This window comes from Mastigoproctus giganteus, chromosome 7, assembly GCF_048544385.1.
Source record: "Mastigoproctus giganteus isolate SK-2022 chromosome 7, ASM4854438v1, whole genome shotgun sequence".
Classification (NCBI taxonomy): Eukaryota; Metazoa; Arthropoda; class Arachnida; order Uropygi; family Thelyphonidae; genus Mastigoproctus; species Mastigoproctus giganteus.
This window is the reverse complement of record NC_143581.1, coordinates 33,594,521-33,611,682: the sequence shown is the minus strand read 5'-3', so window position 1 is coordinate 33,611,682 and position 17,162 is coordinate 33,594,521. Positions and strand designations below refer to the sequence as shown.

The 17,162-nt window shown below is 37.5% G+C and overlaps 1 protein-coding gene across 1 annotated transcript in view; it reads right to left on the bottom strand.

Moving 5' to 3' along the window:
- The window catches only part of LOC150082804 (DNA topoisomerase I, mitochondrial-like), a 214,617-nt gene that overhangs the window by 106,815 nt on the left and 90,640 nt on the right, over positions 1-17,162 (bottom strand). Inside the window, exons 5-6 of the mRNA XM_090378288.1 lie at positions 16,351-16,466; positions 3,975-4,096 (exon numbers count right to left, since the gene is read on the bottom strand). Coding sequence (XP_090234414.1) covers positions 3,975-4,096; positions 16,351-16,466 — 238 coding nt within the window. The remainder of the gene's footprint in view (positions 1-3,974; positions 4,097-16,350; positions 16,467-17,162) is intronic.

The following is a 17,162-nucleotide window of genomic DNA, read 5'->3' as shown; positions in this document are numbered from 1 at the left end:
CTTTAATTTCTCTTTTAACTTAAGGGCTTTTCTCAATATTCTCAAAATTCCTATTTCTTTTATTTTATTTGATTCATTACATATTCTATGACAACTATATGCCTTACTGTAATACCAGGACACCACCTCATGGGTTGGCAGTTATGATTCCAATACGTCCAAGTACCTTTGGCTTATGCTTTTGTATTCTAATTTTTATACTCCACGAATTATTAGGGTATTCGAGGATGATCGGTGGTACTATTTCTTCCTTAATTTCACCTATTTTAGCATTAGCTTATTATTTACCCTCACATAACACATCCCACCATACATGATTTGTGTATATACAGTGAAACTTCTCCTAACGGACACCTCTCGTTAATGGACATTTTCAAATTCCCCAACTCACCTCTATTGGTTTTAACGTGTTTACAGCTTCTGTCTAGCGGACATTCTCTTCTGTCTAGCGGACATTTCCATGTCTGTAACGGACGCGGACAGGCAATCTGCACTGTTTCGTTTAGATTAGCACTTAATTTGATCTCCCCATAATGGACAGCGGGCGAGCTCACGGTCCTTTTTCTAGGAACGTTTCTTCCACGTATTGCCTCAATCGTGTGTTTATTTTCTATTTCCGATTCTCTGAATTTTATCAAGGTTTACGTCGCGGTTCTAAACCCTTTTTCAAGAATTTTAAGGCACGTGTAAAACTTCTGATGAATTCGGTGTGTGCAGGGAGGGGGGGGATTTTAATCGGCCATTCGTCTTTTCAGTTTCAGTTTTGTTCAGTGTCGTGTGAAGTGCACAATGTCTTCTCGTAAACATTTAACTTTAAAAGATAAAGTCGAACTCATTAATGCGTATGATCGGCAAAAAAATAGCATTCGCAATCTCGCTGCAAAATTCAAAATCGGGAAGACGCAGGTAAGCGACATCCTAAAGGGGAAAAATTAACTGCTCAAACAATTTTGACAACACGTAAATGATCAGGTTCAAAAATCATTCCCGAAAACTGTTGGACTTCAAATTTGTCGTGCACGTGCTAAAAAAATTCCCATTAATGGGCCTATTATTAGGGAAAAGGCTTTGAAGGTTGCGAAATCTATGGGAGTAAATGAGTTCAAAGCTTCTGTGGGATGGCTAGACAAGTTCAAAACTCGGCATAAAATTTATTGGAAAACAGTAAGTAGTGAAGGCGGATCTGTTGATAATGGGGTTGTAACAGAGTGGACCGTCAAATTGGAAGATTTATGTCGTTATTTTGAAGCTAAGGATATTCACAACTGTGACGAAACAGGGTTGTTTTTTTAAAGCTCTTCTGAAAACACAATGAGTCTAAAAAACGGAAAGTGCCAGGGCAGAAAAATTTCTAAGGAACGCTTGACTGTACTATTGTGTACAAATATGCTGGGAGACTTTGAACAACTACTTGTTATAGGAAACCCACAAAATCCTCGTTGTTTCAAGGGCATAAAGTTGAATCTTTTGGATGGTGACTGGAAGTCTAATAAAAAAGCGTGGATGACACGAGATATCATGAGCGAATGGATCAGTCACTTTAACCAAAACATGTTTCGTCAAAACAGAAAAATTATTCTTTTCATGGATAATGCTGCATCTCACCCGCACATTGAATTGTCCAACATTCAAATCATTTTTCTGCCACCAAACACATCTGCAGAGTGTCAGCCCTTGGATCAAGAGATAATAAAAAATTTTAAACTTCACTACAGAAAACGTGTTTTAAGACATCATGAACATCGAACATGTTACATCGTTCATTGCAAGCATGAACGATGTAACATGTGCGAGTGACCTTGCAAAGAAAATCAGCATCCTAGATGCGATTCAATGGATTTCCTCTTCAGTAAACGCAATTAGAAAACAAACTGTCGTGAACTGCTTTGTAAAGTCTGGCTTCTCAAACGCAAAAATTGAAGTTGTGAACAGCAATGTGGAGCACCAAGAAGAACAAGAACTTCAACATCTATTGATAATGTACGATACTTCCACTACAAGTGACCCTGGCTACAAAGATATAGACTCAAACCTCACTACAGAAGATGATGCTCTAGATATCAACGACATTATCATCGATATTTTTCAAGAAGTTCCTCATGAGGATGAAGAAATGGAAGGAGGTCTTTCTGTCGAAGAACATATTAACGACGATCCACCGATGAAAATAAAAGAAGCGCTCATACAAATCAATCGTTTAAAAATGTTTTTCGCCGCTGAAGAAGATACTGAAGGACTTTCGATGGTTTCTTCACCCCAAACAAATGTTGATGTTGTTGTTGTTGTTTGGTTTTTAGGAGCATTAGCAACTAAGGCCATATTGCTCCGGGATATACGGTGGTCATTCCATGACCTTTCCGCATTCTCCATATTTGGTGGTGACGGGCTCGAACCCCGGTCTAATCAAGAAGCGTGTGCTACGCACTGCTGCTCCTTCCCACCTGGCTACGGAGGCGCCTGAAACAACAAATGTTGAAAACAAAATTATCAGCCGGAAGAAGGTGCAGAAGAAAATAAGTGATTACTGTATGTATTTTTCTTAAGATAAAGTCATAATATGCATAGCACAATTGTATGTATATTATTTACAAAAATATTGTGCAAAATCTGTATATATTTTAATTTAATTTTACATTAAACGTTTAACGATTTTTCTTTCTTTCTTTCTTTTTTTCTCCCTCAGACTTCTTGTTAGCAGACACTTCTCTCTAACGGACACATTTTCGTTCCCCATGGCTGTCCGTTAAAGGGAAGTTTCACTGTAGTTGTTCTGTTCTACTATCTGTTGGGCTAGTGGTTATTCTGCCACTAAGCTAATAAATTTTTACCTTTTTTTGTCACTAAAGCCTCTTTGGCTTATCTTTAGGGTCTCCAGTACTGGCAAATATAACTCAGAAACAAATAGCCTTTGCTGATTATTGTTTAGATGTATTGAATGGTGCGAGCCCTTGATAACACCCTGAATGTATCCTTTTACCAATATTAGCAATCATTTTATTAGTTTTATTTAATTATTATTTTTTTTTAAGGAGTTTCCCTTTGGTTATAGCACAGGGCACTCATACCTGCCAATAGAGGCATGAGGCCAGCAAATATTAAAGCTCTAGAAGGAACAAAAGGAATATGCTGTTTAATTAAATGGCAAAATAGTAAAAGTGCCATAAGCTAAAACAAAAAAAAAAAAAAAAAAAAAAACACACACACACACACCCCTAATAAAATTACTGCCAATTATTAGTAAAAATACACTGAACGGTACCTTTTTAATCGCCTTTTAACTCACGGTTTTATCTCATTTTATTTTATATTAAATTTATCCGGTATCTAAAGACATTTAGAAGAATGTCTTTATATACAGGATATAGAAGGTCTTTAGATTTAAAAAAAAAAACCAAACAACTAATCAATTTTGTAACGAAGGAGAAACAAATTGAACAGGCTTTGAAGTACGACCAAAACTGGAAAGAAAGTGACTGGAGTAATACGTATATTCTTTCACGTATAAAGGACACTGTGCTTTTTCTTATTTCTTTAAAATTGACCTCGGCTATACTTTTGATTTACAGTCGTGGGTTCGTTTCTCAAATGAGTCATTAAACACTGACAGATTCCTTTATAAACTAATTTGTTTTTTTGTTTTTTTTTAAATAAACTTGAATTTCAATGTATTTATGCTTTTTTTAAACTTTCATTTTGATGTTATTTAAAAAAAGAAACCATTTTAAATAAGATAAAGCAAAACCAATTACAAAGATAAACAAAGCTATCAACACTGTAGTCAAAATCCTCAATAAAAACCAAGAAAGGGTTAATTTGCTCAGGTGAATATAATAATTTGGAAATTCTCTGTAAAAAAAGCAATTCTGTGAATATCAAGTTATATTTACAAAGAAGTTTGGGTATGCTTCATACCCAAACATTTAAAATGCATAAGTTACTTTGTATGTACTTAGATATAAGCATATAAAACTAACTTTTCTCCAGTCTTTCATAAAATTTTCATTAAAAGTTTTGTTAGTGACATAATCATGATCCAGCATTTTGGCATAATAAGTAGCCACCTCCTCTGCTTTCACACTAAGTTCAACAGGGTTATCTGAAAAGGAAAGAAAACACTTAAAATGGACGTTCAGTTGCGCAACTCACTGCTAAATATCAACTTATAACAAAAACAGGTCAAATTGTATTCTAAATGTTCTCACCATCCAATAAGAAAGGTATCAAATATTTCTAGATCACATGAAATGCACAGTTGCAAACATAAGACTTTCAGAAAGTCAGGAGATATTGTAATAATTTTTATCAGAAAAAAAAAAAATCATATTTTTTAAAATTCAGATTTTGATGACTTGAATTGGACTGACATTATTACATCTAACCCAATCTAACCCACTTTACACTCTCTTACATGTAACATTTTGCACATTCCACTTACTTTATACAACAGACTAGCACACCTGATGGCCAACTTGTTAAATGAAATGAACTTTACTAAAAAAAAAAAATTTTTTTTTTTTTAAATATAGAATTGTTTTCAAATTTCTGACTTGGCAGCAAAGCTATAGTTTTTCTAGTTTTTTTTTTTTTTGTGAGAAAAACTGTCAGAATGATGTTCAGAAGAACCCAGAAAACTGGCAGGTATGCATTTCTTTGTGTTTTATCCAATGCTGCAATTAATCAATCAATTTTTAGTATGTCCATCCATATTTATGGATGGACATACTAAAAATATATCAAGTTATAACTGTGAGGTAAATTATTTTTGATAACTGAGCGGAAAGAAGAGAAATTGTTGAACCGAAAAGTAAATAAGGCAACCTGCAACTCTAGGAAACTAACCAATTGTATTAAAAGAACCAGCAAAACAGGTAAGTATATCTTTGGCCATAATTATAAGAGAATATTTGGATTCAGACAGAGTCCCTATAAATTTGAGATGCGTAAATATCTCCCCGAATCCCAAAAGTGGATCAGAGGGCAAAGTGAGTAATTACAGACCCATAAGCTTGATTTCTGTTCCTGGGAAAATATCAGTCAGTAGTTAATGTAATGCATGACTACATCTTGACAGGAATGGAGTTATATGGCAATCATAGCATGAATTCATTAGGAGGAGAACTTGTCTAAACAATCCAATTACCTATTGCGTTGCAGTAGGTAAGGAACGAGATGCAAAAATTAATTTTGACAAAATATTTAGATTACAGTAAAGCTTTTAACACCGTTCCACATGAAAGACTGCCACGTTAGTTACTGCCACGGATAAAGGAATGGTTGAATAGCAGAAGACAGAAGGTATAAATAGACACTACTCTTCTAGGACTAATGTTATTACTGGAGTTCCTCAAGGTTCAGTGCTGGGCTGCTTATTGTTTTCCATATTTATTAACAATATTAATGAAAGTGTACACTTATTGTCTAAGTTTTCTGATATATACAAAGGCTAACAGGGTGGTTAATGTACTGCTGCAACAAGGCCTACAGAAATTAAGCAGGTGGGATATAAAGTGGCGATTGAAGTTTAACATTGGGAAACACAAGGTACTACATATGGGCAGCAGTGATCCCAAAATAATATGCTAATTAGGTGGTAACCACACTGAAGGCAGTGGAGGACAAAAGAGACCTAGGAGTAATTGTATAGTCCAATTACTGAGCAATGCAGACTGGATGCTAGAACAGCTCATGGTGTTCTGTCAATGATATACAGGAATTATATCAGCAGAGACAAAGTGATTACCCATTATATAAGGCAATGGTTAGACTGCATTTTTAATACCGCTTATAAGTCTGGAAAAATTTAAGAAAGATGGATCTGTTGGAAGAGCAACAGGATTAGTCACAGATGCAAAAGGGTATTCTTCAGTTCTGCAAATTGTGGCACTTTAGAGGAAACCTGCTTGCAGTGTTTGAGGCTTTAAATGGATTGTGTAAACTAAATGTTGATGGCATCCTTGCCCTTTCTCAGACAACACACATAAGGGGACACAAATTGAAAAAGGGTCGCAGAATAGATGTGTGTAAATTTACATTCAGCCAGAGTAATTGATTGTTGGAAAGGGAAAAAAACCCCTTTTCATTTGATGTAAAAACGGGTAGTTTGGATAAATTTAAGGAAAGATTAGACAAATCATTAGAGACAGACAGATGAAGTTTTTTACCTCCTTTTCTTGGGTTGATACTTTAAAAGCTCGCTTTCTTGCAATCATTTGACACTACCAATACTAACAATTAGTAATGACAAATAACAAATAATCCTTGTATTGTTAGCAAATATGTTAATAATGTTGAAATATTATTTAAGGTAGTTTTCTCCACCCATTTATACTGCACCTATGCATTTTTTCTTCTTCTGAGTTTGAAGAAGATTGTAATTAAAAAACTGATAAAACTCTTAATCTGAATTTTATTTATTTATTTTTTTTTTTATCAGAAACTAGAAACCCTCCCTGCGTGGGCTTTGGAGTAGGCACCCATTTATGGTACCAATGCTTAGTCATCCATCGCTAATGACAACTAACGTTTCCATTTGAACAGCATCATTAAACCACTGAATGCAAAAAAAAAAAAAAAATTCCATTCCTTTTCTGATGAATTGTTTCCTGCTATGTCATGTGGATGGTAGAGAGAGAGGCTATGTGGCAAACTACAGAGAGGAATCCCTCTGATATTTTGGTCCAACAGAAACAGGCAGATGGTACAGTACAGAGCAGGGGTGGCCAACAAGTCGATCGAGGCTTTAATTTCAGTCGATCACGACGAATTTTAAATATACAGTCATCCCTCGATTTGCGCAGTCAGGTATACTACCAAAATTTTATGTTGCGCAGTGGGTTTCGCTATCTGTGCGTTATTTATTATTATTTTTTTTACAAAGCTTCAAAAATAGGAATGAAGAACAGATTTTGAAAATTTATTTTCGTTTTTTTTTTTGCATGATTGAAGATTTCATTGAAGGAGAAACACATTTCACCATAATAACGTAAAATACCACAGAATTCCAGCTGTTGGTAGTATTGCAAATGCAATAAGATTGAGTTTACTACCAGTTTATAATTAGACTGCACTAACAGAAAAGTCCAATAAACCGGAAAGCACAAATAGTTTTTGTTTTATGGTTGTGACCTCCAGAAATAGCTTTAGAGAAATATCACAAAGGCATTCAAAATTAAATCTTATAACGATATAACCAAAAATAACCCCAGGGGTCACATCTGGTGAGTATGGGCTCGGCACACCCAGGGTCTTGAGCTGGATATCATCATTCTTCTCTTCCTTGGTGATGCCCTTTTATTTCTCTCTCTTGGGGTTCAGAAATTTTTTTTTTTTTTTTGGCTGGTGCAGCATAAGTCTCAGGCTTCCTTGCACCATATGGCTAATAATAATAATAATAATAATAAAACAGAGCAATAAACGGTGGTGTGTTTGTCTGGTTATTTTGGAAACAACTTCCTCATTCGGGAATCCTCTTCATCAATTATCCTACATTAGCTGTTCAGACAGAATATTTTTCTGCTTCGTGCAATTTAAAGTGTTTTAATCGGTAAGCATTGCTTTTGCAGAGTTAATAACTGGACAGTATTTATATGTTAATTTAATACATTTTGATTTAAAATGAATACTACAAAAAGGAGTAAAACGTATCATTTTCATCAAGAGTGGGAACTAGAATACTTTTTTGTAATAGTTATTGTTATTGTTATTTGGTTTTTAGGAGCATTAGCAACTAAGGCTATATTGCTCCATGAATATGCGGTGGTCATTCCCTGACCTTTCCGCATCCTCCGTATTTGATGGTGACGGGCTCGAACCCCGGTCTAATCAAGAAGTGTGTGCTATGCACTGCTGCTCCTTCCCACCTGGCTATGGAGGCGCCCTTTTTGTAATAGTGAAAGAAAAATGTTGCTGTTTGATTTGCAATGCTTCCATGGCTATACCCAAAAAAAGGAAATTTAGAAAGGCACTTCAACCCACTCCATTGTAAATATCAATCAGATTTTCCGCCAAACTTTAGAAAAAATAAATTAGAAGAACTTAAATCCAGATTATTCGTGCAACAAAATTTCTTCATGACACCTAATTTACAATCTAAAGCAGTAAATGTAGCAACCTATAAAAATGAGTCAGCTTCTTGCAAAAAAAAAAAAAATGCAAGCCATTTTCTGATGGTCAATTCATCAAAGACACATTTTTAGAAATAACATTCTCTTTTTGAAAATTTTAAGAACAAATTGAAATTAAAAGTGCTCTTCAAGATCTGCAATTATCTCGAAATACTGTGATGCGACACATCGAAAAAAATTAGTAAAAACATGAGCAAACAATTGCATTTGCTGTTATTGCTAACTGTGTGTCCTTTTCTTTACAAATGGGTGAACCTATAATAGATGTCAGTGATACAGCTCAGTTCCTCGTTTTTATTCGTATGGTTTTCAATGATTCTGCCACTAGAGAAGAACTGCTGGGTATGGTTTTGTTAAAAGAAAGAACTAGGTGTTGATATATTTAACTTACTCAAACATTTTATTGAAAAAATTAAATTACCATTATTTAAGCTTGTATTAGTAACAACAGATGGAGCTAAAGCAATGACGGGGCATCTTAACAGATTCATCACATTGTGCCAAAAGGATAATGAATTCCCAGATTTTTTGAGTTACCACTGTATCATCCACCAACAAGTGTTAGCCAGCAAAAGTTTAAATACTAAAAGTGTTATGGACATAGATTGCAAAATTGTGAATTCCATCAGAGGACAATCTCTTCAAAGGAGACTTTTCAAAATGCAACTTGATGAAAACGAACCAGATCCGATATTACATACAGATGTGAGGTGGTTGAGTTGGAGTAAGTCTCTACAGAGATTTCGAAATTTGCTGAATGAAATTAAAAAATTCGTTGATCAAACTTTTTTGGGGAGATGATTATCAGCAGCTACACGATACGGAGTGGTTGTGTGATCTGGCTTTTTTGGCACATTTTACCAGTAAATTAAGTGATCTGAATTTGGAATTACAAGGAAAAAAATAAAAATGTGGGTGACATGATTAGTAGTATTTCTGCATATAAATATCAATTTTTGGCAATGGCTGAGGATCTCAAAGAAAAATAAATTCGACCATTTTGCAAATATGCAAGATCATTTGAAAAAATATCCTGTTTTTGAATTTAATAGTGAGAAATATGTTTCTGAAATTGAGAATGTTGTGGACAATTCTGAAACCAGATTCAGTGATTTTAAAACACTGAATCTTTGACGAACAATTGAAGACATTGTTCAAAATAATTCTTATCCATTTAATGTCGACTTAGATACGAAACAAATTGTAGAAAAAAAAATCGCTGCGATATTTCACATGGACAAAATATTACTTGAAAATGAAATGATTACATTGTGAAACTATATCTTCCTAAAAGTCAGATCATCAGAAAAATAGTTTTGGAAATATGTTTGCCGAGAAAAGTACCCAAATTTAAAAAAAATGCAGTGAACTTTTAAATTCCTGTTTTGGTTGCACATATCTATGTGAATTGGCCTTTTTGTATTTGAAACAAACAAAGACGAAGAATCGCTCTACTCTCACGGATTGCATACAGAAGATTCTTTACTGTTGGCCTTATCACAGTATATCCCTGATTTTGAAAGCTTGGCAGATGACATCAAGACACAAACTTCGCATAAATTAAAATTTTAAATACGTATGAATTTAAAATAAGAATTCTGGATTGTATTGAATTTTAAAATTTATAAACGTTTTCCAATATGTGTTGATTAACTTTTTTAACCTTGTGCAATGAAATTTTTGAGATGGTAGATACGGCACATTTTGAAGGAAAAAAGTTGATCGCATCACAAATTAAGTTGGCCACCCGTGGTATAGAGGATGTTTTCCTGGGAATCTTTCGGATTCCTCATACCCTTAGACCCTATTCATTTGTTCTGGAACACACTGCTGGTGTTCCAGCAGGATAGCATGCCCTGCCACACTGCCAGTACTGTTTGAGAATGGTTTAGCAAAGTGGTTTCCAGATGCTGTCTTGGCTATCAAATTCACTGGGCATGAATCCCATAGAACACAATCTCTGGGATTACATGGATCAACAGATACAGCATTTGGATTCTTCATCACTGACTTTTGGCAGATCTGTGGGATGCAATCCTGATGAAATGGTGCAACATACCTCCTGCAATGTTCAGAGGCCTTCAGAGTCCATGCCTAGCCATGAGGCTAGGAAGTGGACATACTTACTATTAGGTAGGTGGTCATAATGATTTGATTGGACAGCGTATTAAAATTACAGCTAGTTTTTAATTTTACGTATCCTCATATATACCCTCTTGTTATTCTGTACCTGGATTCACTATACAGAGTGTTTCAGTTAAACGTTTCAGAACAGGGGTAGGGTACATCCTGACAACTCGAAATCATATAGCAATGTGGGGTCGGAAATGCTTTCCTGAAGTGGTGTTGTACACAGAAGCACCATAAAGAAAAGAGACCATAAGTGAGAAATCGTTTTAATAATACATGAAAAGAAGCAAAAGGTACATGGATTAAAGTAAGTGTTCGAAGTTTCTTCCACGGGCTACAATGCACGCCTCACATCTCTGACGCATGGACATCCGAACATTCTGGAATACTCCAGGCGAATTTCGAATTTCTTCGGCAGCTACTGCGATTCTTGCAACCAGCTCCTCAGCATTGTCAACAGGGGTGTCATAAACTAGCGATTTCATATGACCCCAGAAATAAAAATCAAGACATGATAGGTCGGGTGACCGAGCAGGCCAACGCACGGGACCACCACGTCCGATCCACTGTTGACCAAATGTGACATCCAGGTAGTGACGAACATCTCCGCTATAATGGGCAGGGGCTCCATCGTGTTGGAACCACATTGTCTGTTGCGTCGATGCAGAAATTTGTTCATCTCTCAAAAGTTGTGGCAATACTTGCTGCAGAAAGATCAAGTAGATAGGTCCGGTTAGACGACACGGTAACAGGTAAAGTCCGATGAGGTGATCTCCCATAATACCGGCCCATACATTGACCGAAAATCAAATCTGTGCTGCACGACGTCGTATTGCATGCGGGTTCTCGACCGCCCAGATATGGTCGTTATGCGTGTTGAAAATTCCTTCCCTTGTGAAGGATGCCTCATCGGAAAACAACACTTCAGCAGGAAAAAGGGGATTTGTAGCACATTTTCCAAGGTACCACTGTGCGAAAGCAATACGAGGAGCATAATCCTCCGGTTGCTGTGTCCGGACACGCTGCCTGGAGTATTCCAGAATGTTCGGATGTCCATGTGTCGGAGATGTGAGGCGTGCATTGTAGCCCGTGGAAGAAACTTCGAACACTTACTTTAATCCATGTACCTTTTGCTTCTTTTCATGTATTATTAAAACGATTTCTCACTTACGGTCTCTTTTCTTTATGGTGCTTCTGTGTACAACACTGCTTCAGGAAAGCATTTCCGACCCCACATTGCTATATGATTTCAAGTTGTCAGGATGTACCCTACCCCTCTTAGAAGTTCTGAAACGTTTAACTGAAACACCTTGTATAGATTGTTTTGCTACTCTATATAGTGAAAAGGCCATTGGGTTTCAGTATTCATTGATCAACAATTTTCAGGAGGGTGGAATGGAACCCTGCATCATTTATGGTAGTTTTCTTCATTCCTACTGCATCTATGCATTTCCTCTTCTGAGTCTGACTGGTACTGAGCAAGACTGGAAATATAAAAATACTAAACAAATAAAAATACTAAACCATTCTAACCTCAACATCATAAACATGAAACTTCCCTTCAACCTTTCCCTGGCTTGGAACCTCTCGTGGATAACGTTCCCACATGTCCAAAAGAGCATCATGGGAAGCACAGACAACCTTTAAAATACAGCCTTTAAAATACAGCATGCATTCACTTCCCACCCAATTTGCCAAATGAAGACGTTATAATCAACGAAAATCCTTCGTAACAACTATTGGCTCCATCATACTATATTATCCATTTTTAAATTTTTAAATTTCAATTTTAATTTACTCAATGATTTCTTCCTTCTAAAATGACAACCTAGGATTGGAGATGTGCACTTCTACTTCCTTGGGACCATTTTAAAATTCATTAAATCACCCTTAATTCCTTTTTTTTTTTTTTTTTTTATGTGAACCCCAAACATGAGAGGTATTAGAGCCTATAGTACTTAGTACCGTGCTTGGGTTGGAGGTTGAGAAGACGAAAGAAGATATTTGTTGATATTGGACTTGAACTTCTGTAGATTGTAATTTTCAGGAAATACGTATGAAGGAAGGTTGTTCCAGAAAACGGCAGTTGAATAAATAAATCAGGAAGATGAAAAGTTGGTTCTGTGGGTTTGAAGTTGGACAGTAAATGGATGTTGGCTGGCGGTGGCAGGTGTTCGGACTGTTTTGAAAGAGAGAGCGGGAATTATAGAAGCCAATTCAGAAGAACAGTGCCCGTGGAAGTATCTGTAGAAGAGGCATGCAGCAGAAACAGTACGTCTATGAGAAAGCGAGAGGAGAGACTCTGTTAGAGATGAATCATTAATTAACCTAACTGCCCTCTTCTGAATGGAATCAAGTTTTGGGAGCACCACCCCAGATGTGGGAACAATATTCCATGGCAGGGCGGATTTGCGATTTATACAGAGCGAGCAGCTGTTTGGAAGAAAAGTAACACCAAGAGCGAAAGAGAAAACCCAAGTTTTTTAGATGCAGAGGAAGCAATATTTGTAATGTGCTTGTGCCAAGAGAGATTAAAAGTCAGGGTAATCCACAAAAGAGATATATCATTTTGCCTAGAAATCGGAGTGTCACTAAAGATAACCATAGGAGCAGAAGAATCCTTTTTGCGAGATATAAGACAAGACTGAGTTTTAGAAGGGTTGAAATCAACTAAGTTGTCTTTGCCCCACTGGAGAATTACCTGAAGATCGGCATTTAAGGAATTGGCAGCAGATTTTTGAGAACTTGAAGCTGATTGAGCAGGACAAGGTTTCTCAAAATGGAAAGTTGAATGCAATGTGCTATCATCGGCAAAACTATGGATAGGATTTCCAGTCAATGGAAGAAGGTCATTGATATACAAGAGGAAAAGACTGGGGGAAAGAACTGAACCTTGGGGGACACCGGCATTAGTGGAGAAGTTAGAAGACAGAGAGCCATCTACCATCACCCTCAGTGAGCGATCAGAGAGAAAACTGGATAACCAATTACTAAAAACAGTTGGCAAACCATAAGATGGAAGCTTGTTTAGAAGACCTTTATGCCAAACACGATCAAAGGCCTTTGAGATGTCAAGAGCAACTACTTGTGTTTCACCGAACCTTTCCATTGAATTAGTCCATAAATGGGTAACATAAGCCAGAATATCACCAGTGGATCGACACTGACGGAATCCATACTGGCGATCGTTGATCAGACGGAAGGTTTCTAGGTAGTTTAAGAGTTGGCGGTTAATTGATTTCTCCATTACTTTAGAAAGAGTAGAAGTAATTGCAATGGGACGATAATTGGATGGGAGGGATTTGTCACCCTTTTTAGGAACTGGCTGGATATGAGCGAATTTCCAAGCAGAAGGAAAAACACCTTTGGAATAAGAAAGTGGAAAAGGCGGCAAAGAATAGGAGCAAGTTCAGAGCACAGGTTTTGAGAACAACTGGAGAAATACCATCAGGACCCTCAGCTTTCTTAGCATCAAGATTCATCAAAATCCTTCTGATATCCTTTTGATGGAAGACCACAGGAGGCATTGAATGGAGCGTGTTAGGAATGGTGGGAGGTGTTTTACCAAGATCATTAATACAAGAGCTGGAAAAAAAATGGGATGCTAGCAGGTCAGCTTTATCCTTGGCTGAAGTGACAACAGAACCATCTGGTTTGGACAGAGGTGGGAGCAGAGATGGGCAAAGGTTGCGGCCAATAGCTTTGGCAAGAGACCAGAATGCTCGGCTACCATTAGGGCAAGAAGCAAGTTTTCTACTCTTAGCCTGTTCAAACTCTAGTTTGGACTGATTAATAACTGCTTTACAATTGTTGCGAGATTTGGTGTACGCAGAAAATGAAACTGAAGAATTAGAAACAAGCCAATTACGACAGCCTTAGCATATTTATTGGAAACCAAGGTTTAGATAAGGGACGAGATTTTAAAGTGGAGTGTGGGATAAAGGATTCCATTCCTGCAAGAATAATTTCACTGACACAATCTGAGCAAGCGTTGACATCAGACGTTTTGAAACAGTAATCAGACCAAGGAAAAGAAGTCTCGCAGGTCATCCCATTTTGCATTCTTGTAATGCCAAACAATACGAGGTTGGGAATACCCATGAGATAAAGGTTCCATTGGAGAAGAGACAATCACCAAGTTGTGATCTGAAGTACCTAAAGGACCTCTCACTTCAACCACGTACTTAGAAGGGTTGTTTGTGAGAAAAAGATCAAGCGTATTGGCTGTATGATTAGGATTGTCTGGTATTCTTGTAGGTAAATGAACAATCTGTGCTAGGTCATTAGTAATTGCAAAAGCCTCAGCATCTCGACCTGCTGGGTCAGTGTGACTAGAAAACGGAAGCCAGCTGGAGTTGTGAACGTTAAAATCACCAAGGAAAATTACCTCACTGTTAGGAAAGTTGAACTGGAGAAAGTCAAGTTGCAAAGAGAGGAAGTCAAAGAGCTCCAAGTGATTAGTGGAGTTGGGAGAACGGTAGAGACAACAGATGAATTTGTCACAATGAGGTAGAGAGATTTTAAGCCAGAGGAGATTCCAAATTGCCAAGTCTCTGACAGGGAATATCAGAACGGAGATATGCACAAGTACCACCTTTGAGGCGAAAGGAATCATACAGCAAATAATTTGGACATCTGAGATGAGCAGTAGTTGAATCAACTGATAACTGAGATTCAGTCAGAAAAAGTACATGGGGTTTGGAAGACTGCAAGTGGACATCGTTGAGATTGGAATTGAGACCACGTATATTTGTGAAATGAATTAGGAAGTCCTTGGGAGGTTTAGATCTTTTCGCAGATAAGCTTGCTCTATTATTTTGACAATTCATGGTGTATTCAATAGTAAGAAAAAGTGGGTGGGACATGCTGTTTGAAGTAATGAAATTTTTGGATATGGCGTACATGTGGTAAGAATATACCCAGATCCTTGACATAACGTGGCCTCGACAATGCTCCCATCATACACACTACTCTGACTCCCTCCAGTCACTATCTGGCAGAGTAGAGGTAGCAAGATTATACACTAGCTGATCCGGAAGCCTCCTAGAGAGTTACCAATAGGTTTGGTCCGGTGTACTATCTAGCGGCCGGCCTGCGAACACTGTTTTAGAGCTGTACCCTCGAAATGTAAGGAATATTGGATCTCGCCACGACATTCATCATAACCTCAAAAATCATCGATCATACTGCATGATGGAAGAGATAGGGAAGGGCTGGCCGGAACTTAGCTCTAGAGACTAAACATGGGTTCCACCATTTCAAGCCTCCAATAAGCAAAGTGGTGGTATTTCACCGGTTGATGAGAGTCATCTACTACCTAGTACTGCCTGGTGACATAGAGGGGCGGCGTTCCTCCATGTGGTGTGGGCGCCACACCTCGACCCCTGCTTACGTTGGTTCACACCTGGGTGGTCACCCACCATGTACTTGTGCATGGAGGTTATACCCAGGATTACTAACAGTCCCACCATCGTGAAGGTGCAAGCAGAGGATTTGGCTGTCATAGACCATCCGTACTTCGCCGAAATTGGGTCCACTTGACTTGAGTGTCACCCGAATATCAGTTCCATCAGCGTTTTAGACTCCCAGGTAGCAAGAACAGCTTGTCTGGCATATCTGAGAGAATGTCTGTGACAACCTAAAGGACCTTTACTCTACCTTCTCACCTAAATGATTTAATTACCATTCCTTTTTAAAGGTTATTGCATGTATGTGTATGTATGTATGTTATTTGGTTTTTAGGAGCATTAGCAAATAAGGCCATTTTGCTCCAGGATATGCGATGGTCATTCCCTGACTTTTCCGCATCCTCCGTATTTGGTCGTGACGGGGAGCTCGAACCCCGGTCTAATCAAGAAGCGTGTGCTATGCACTGCTACTCCTTCCCACCTGGCTACGGAGGCACCAAAGGTTACTGCAGATTTATTCAAAGGTGAGTATTGTTTTTTAAAGCACTTGCTATTTCATATTTTAGTCTGATTATTTATGGTATTATAAGATTTCTATAATTCTTAGTAATTCTTTCAAAACTAAATTTAGCATTTCATCAGCAGGATTAACTTTAAAATGAATAAATGAAATAGTGTTATCAACTTACCATCATAGTAAAACTTGATATTCTTCGGCAGTGGTTCATAAGAGGGGGCAAATATTGGTCCATTATGCTCCAGTTTATTCCACTTTACTCCATCTTGATGTTTTTCTTCATTCCACCTTTCACATATTAAAATCACTTTAATGTTTAAGTATTAACATAAACATTATAGATATAGTGTACATAACATGGTGTACATTACATAACATAACATAACAGGGATAAGGAGGTGATTATTCCCTTGTATAAGGCAATGGTCAGGCCACACCTAGAGTACTGTATACAGGTCTGGAGGCCTCATTTCAAGAAGGATGTAGAGCTGCTGGAACGAGTACAGAGAAGGGCAACAAGATTAGTGAATGGAACAAAGGGGTGCTCTTACGAAGAAAGGCTTAAGTTTTGCAAATTACAGTGTCTGGAGACTAGGCACCAGCGAGGTGATCTGATAGAGGTGTATAAAGCCTTGAATGGTTTGAGCATGCTCAATGCTGATGGGATTCTTCCTCTAGCTCAGAATAATCACCTGAGAGGGCATAAATTCAAATTGAGGAAAGACAGATGTAGGATAGACGTGCGGAAATTTGCCTTTAGCCAGCAGGTGGTTGGTTGGTGGAACAGACTTCCATCCCTTGTAGTGGAGGTTGATAGCCTAAATAAGTTTAAGGCTCAGCTGGACAGGTATTTTGAACGAACAGAGGGGTGAAGTGGAAGTGGTTTTTTTTTTTTTTTTTGGCTGATGCTGCATAAGCTTGCTTTCTTGCATCAAATGCCTCTACTAATGCTAATGCTAACATTATACTGCTAGAATTCACTGG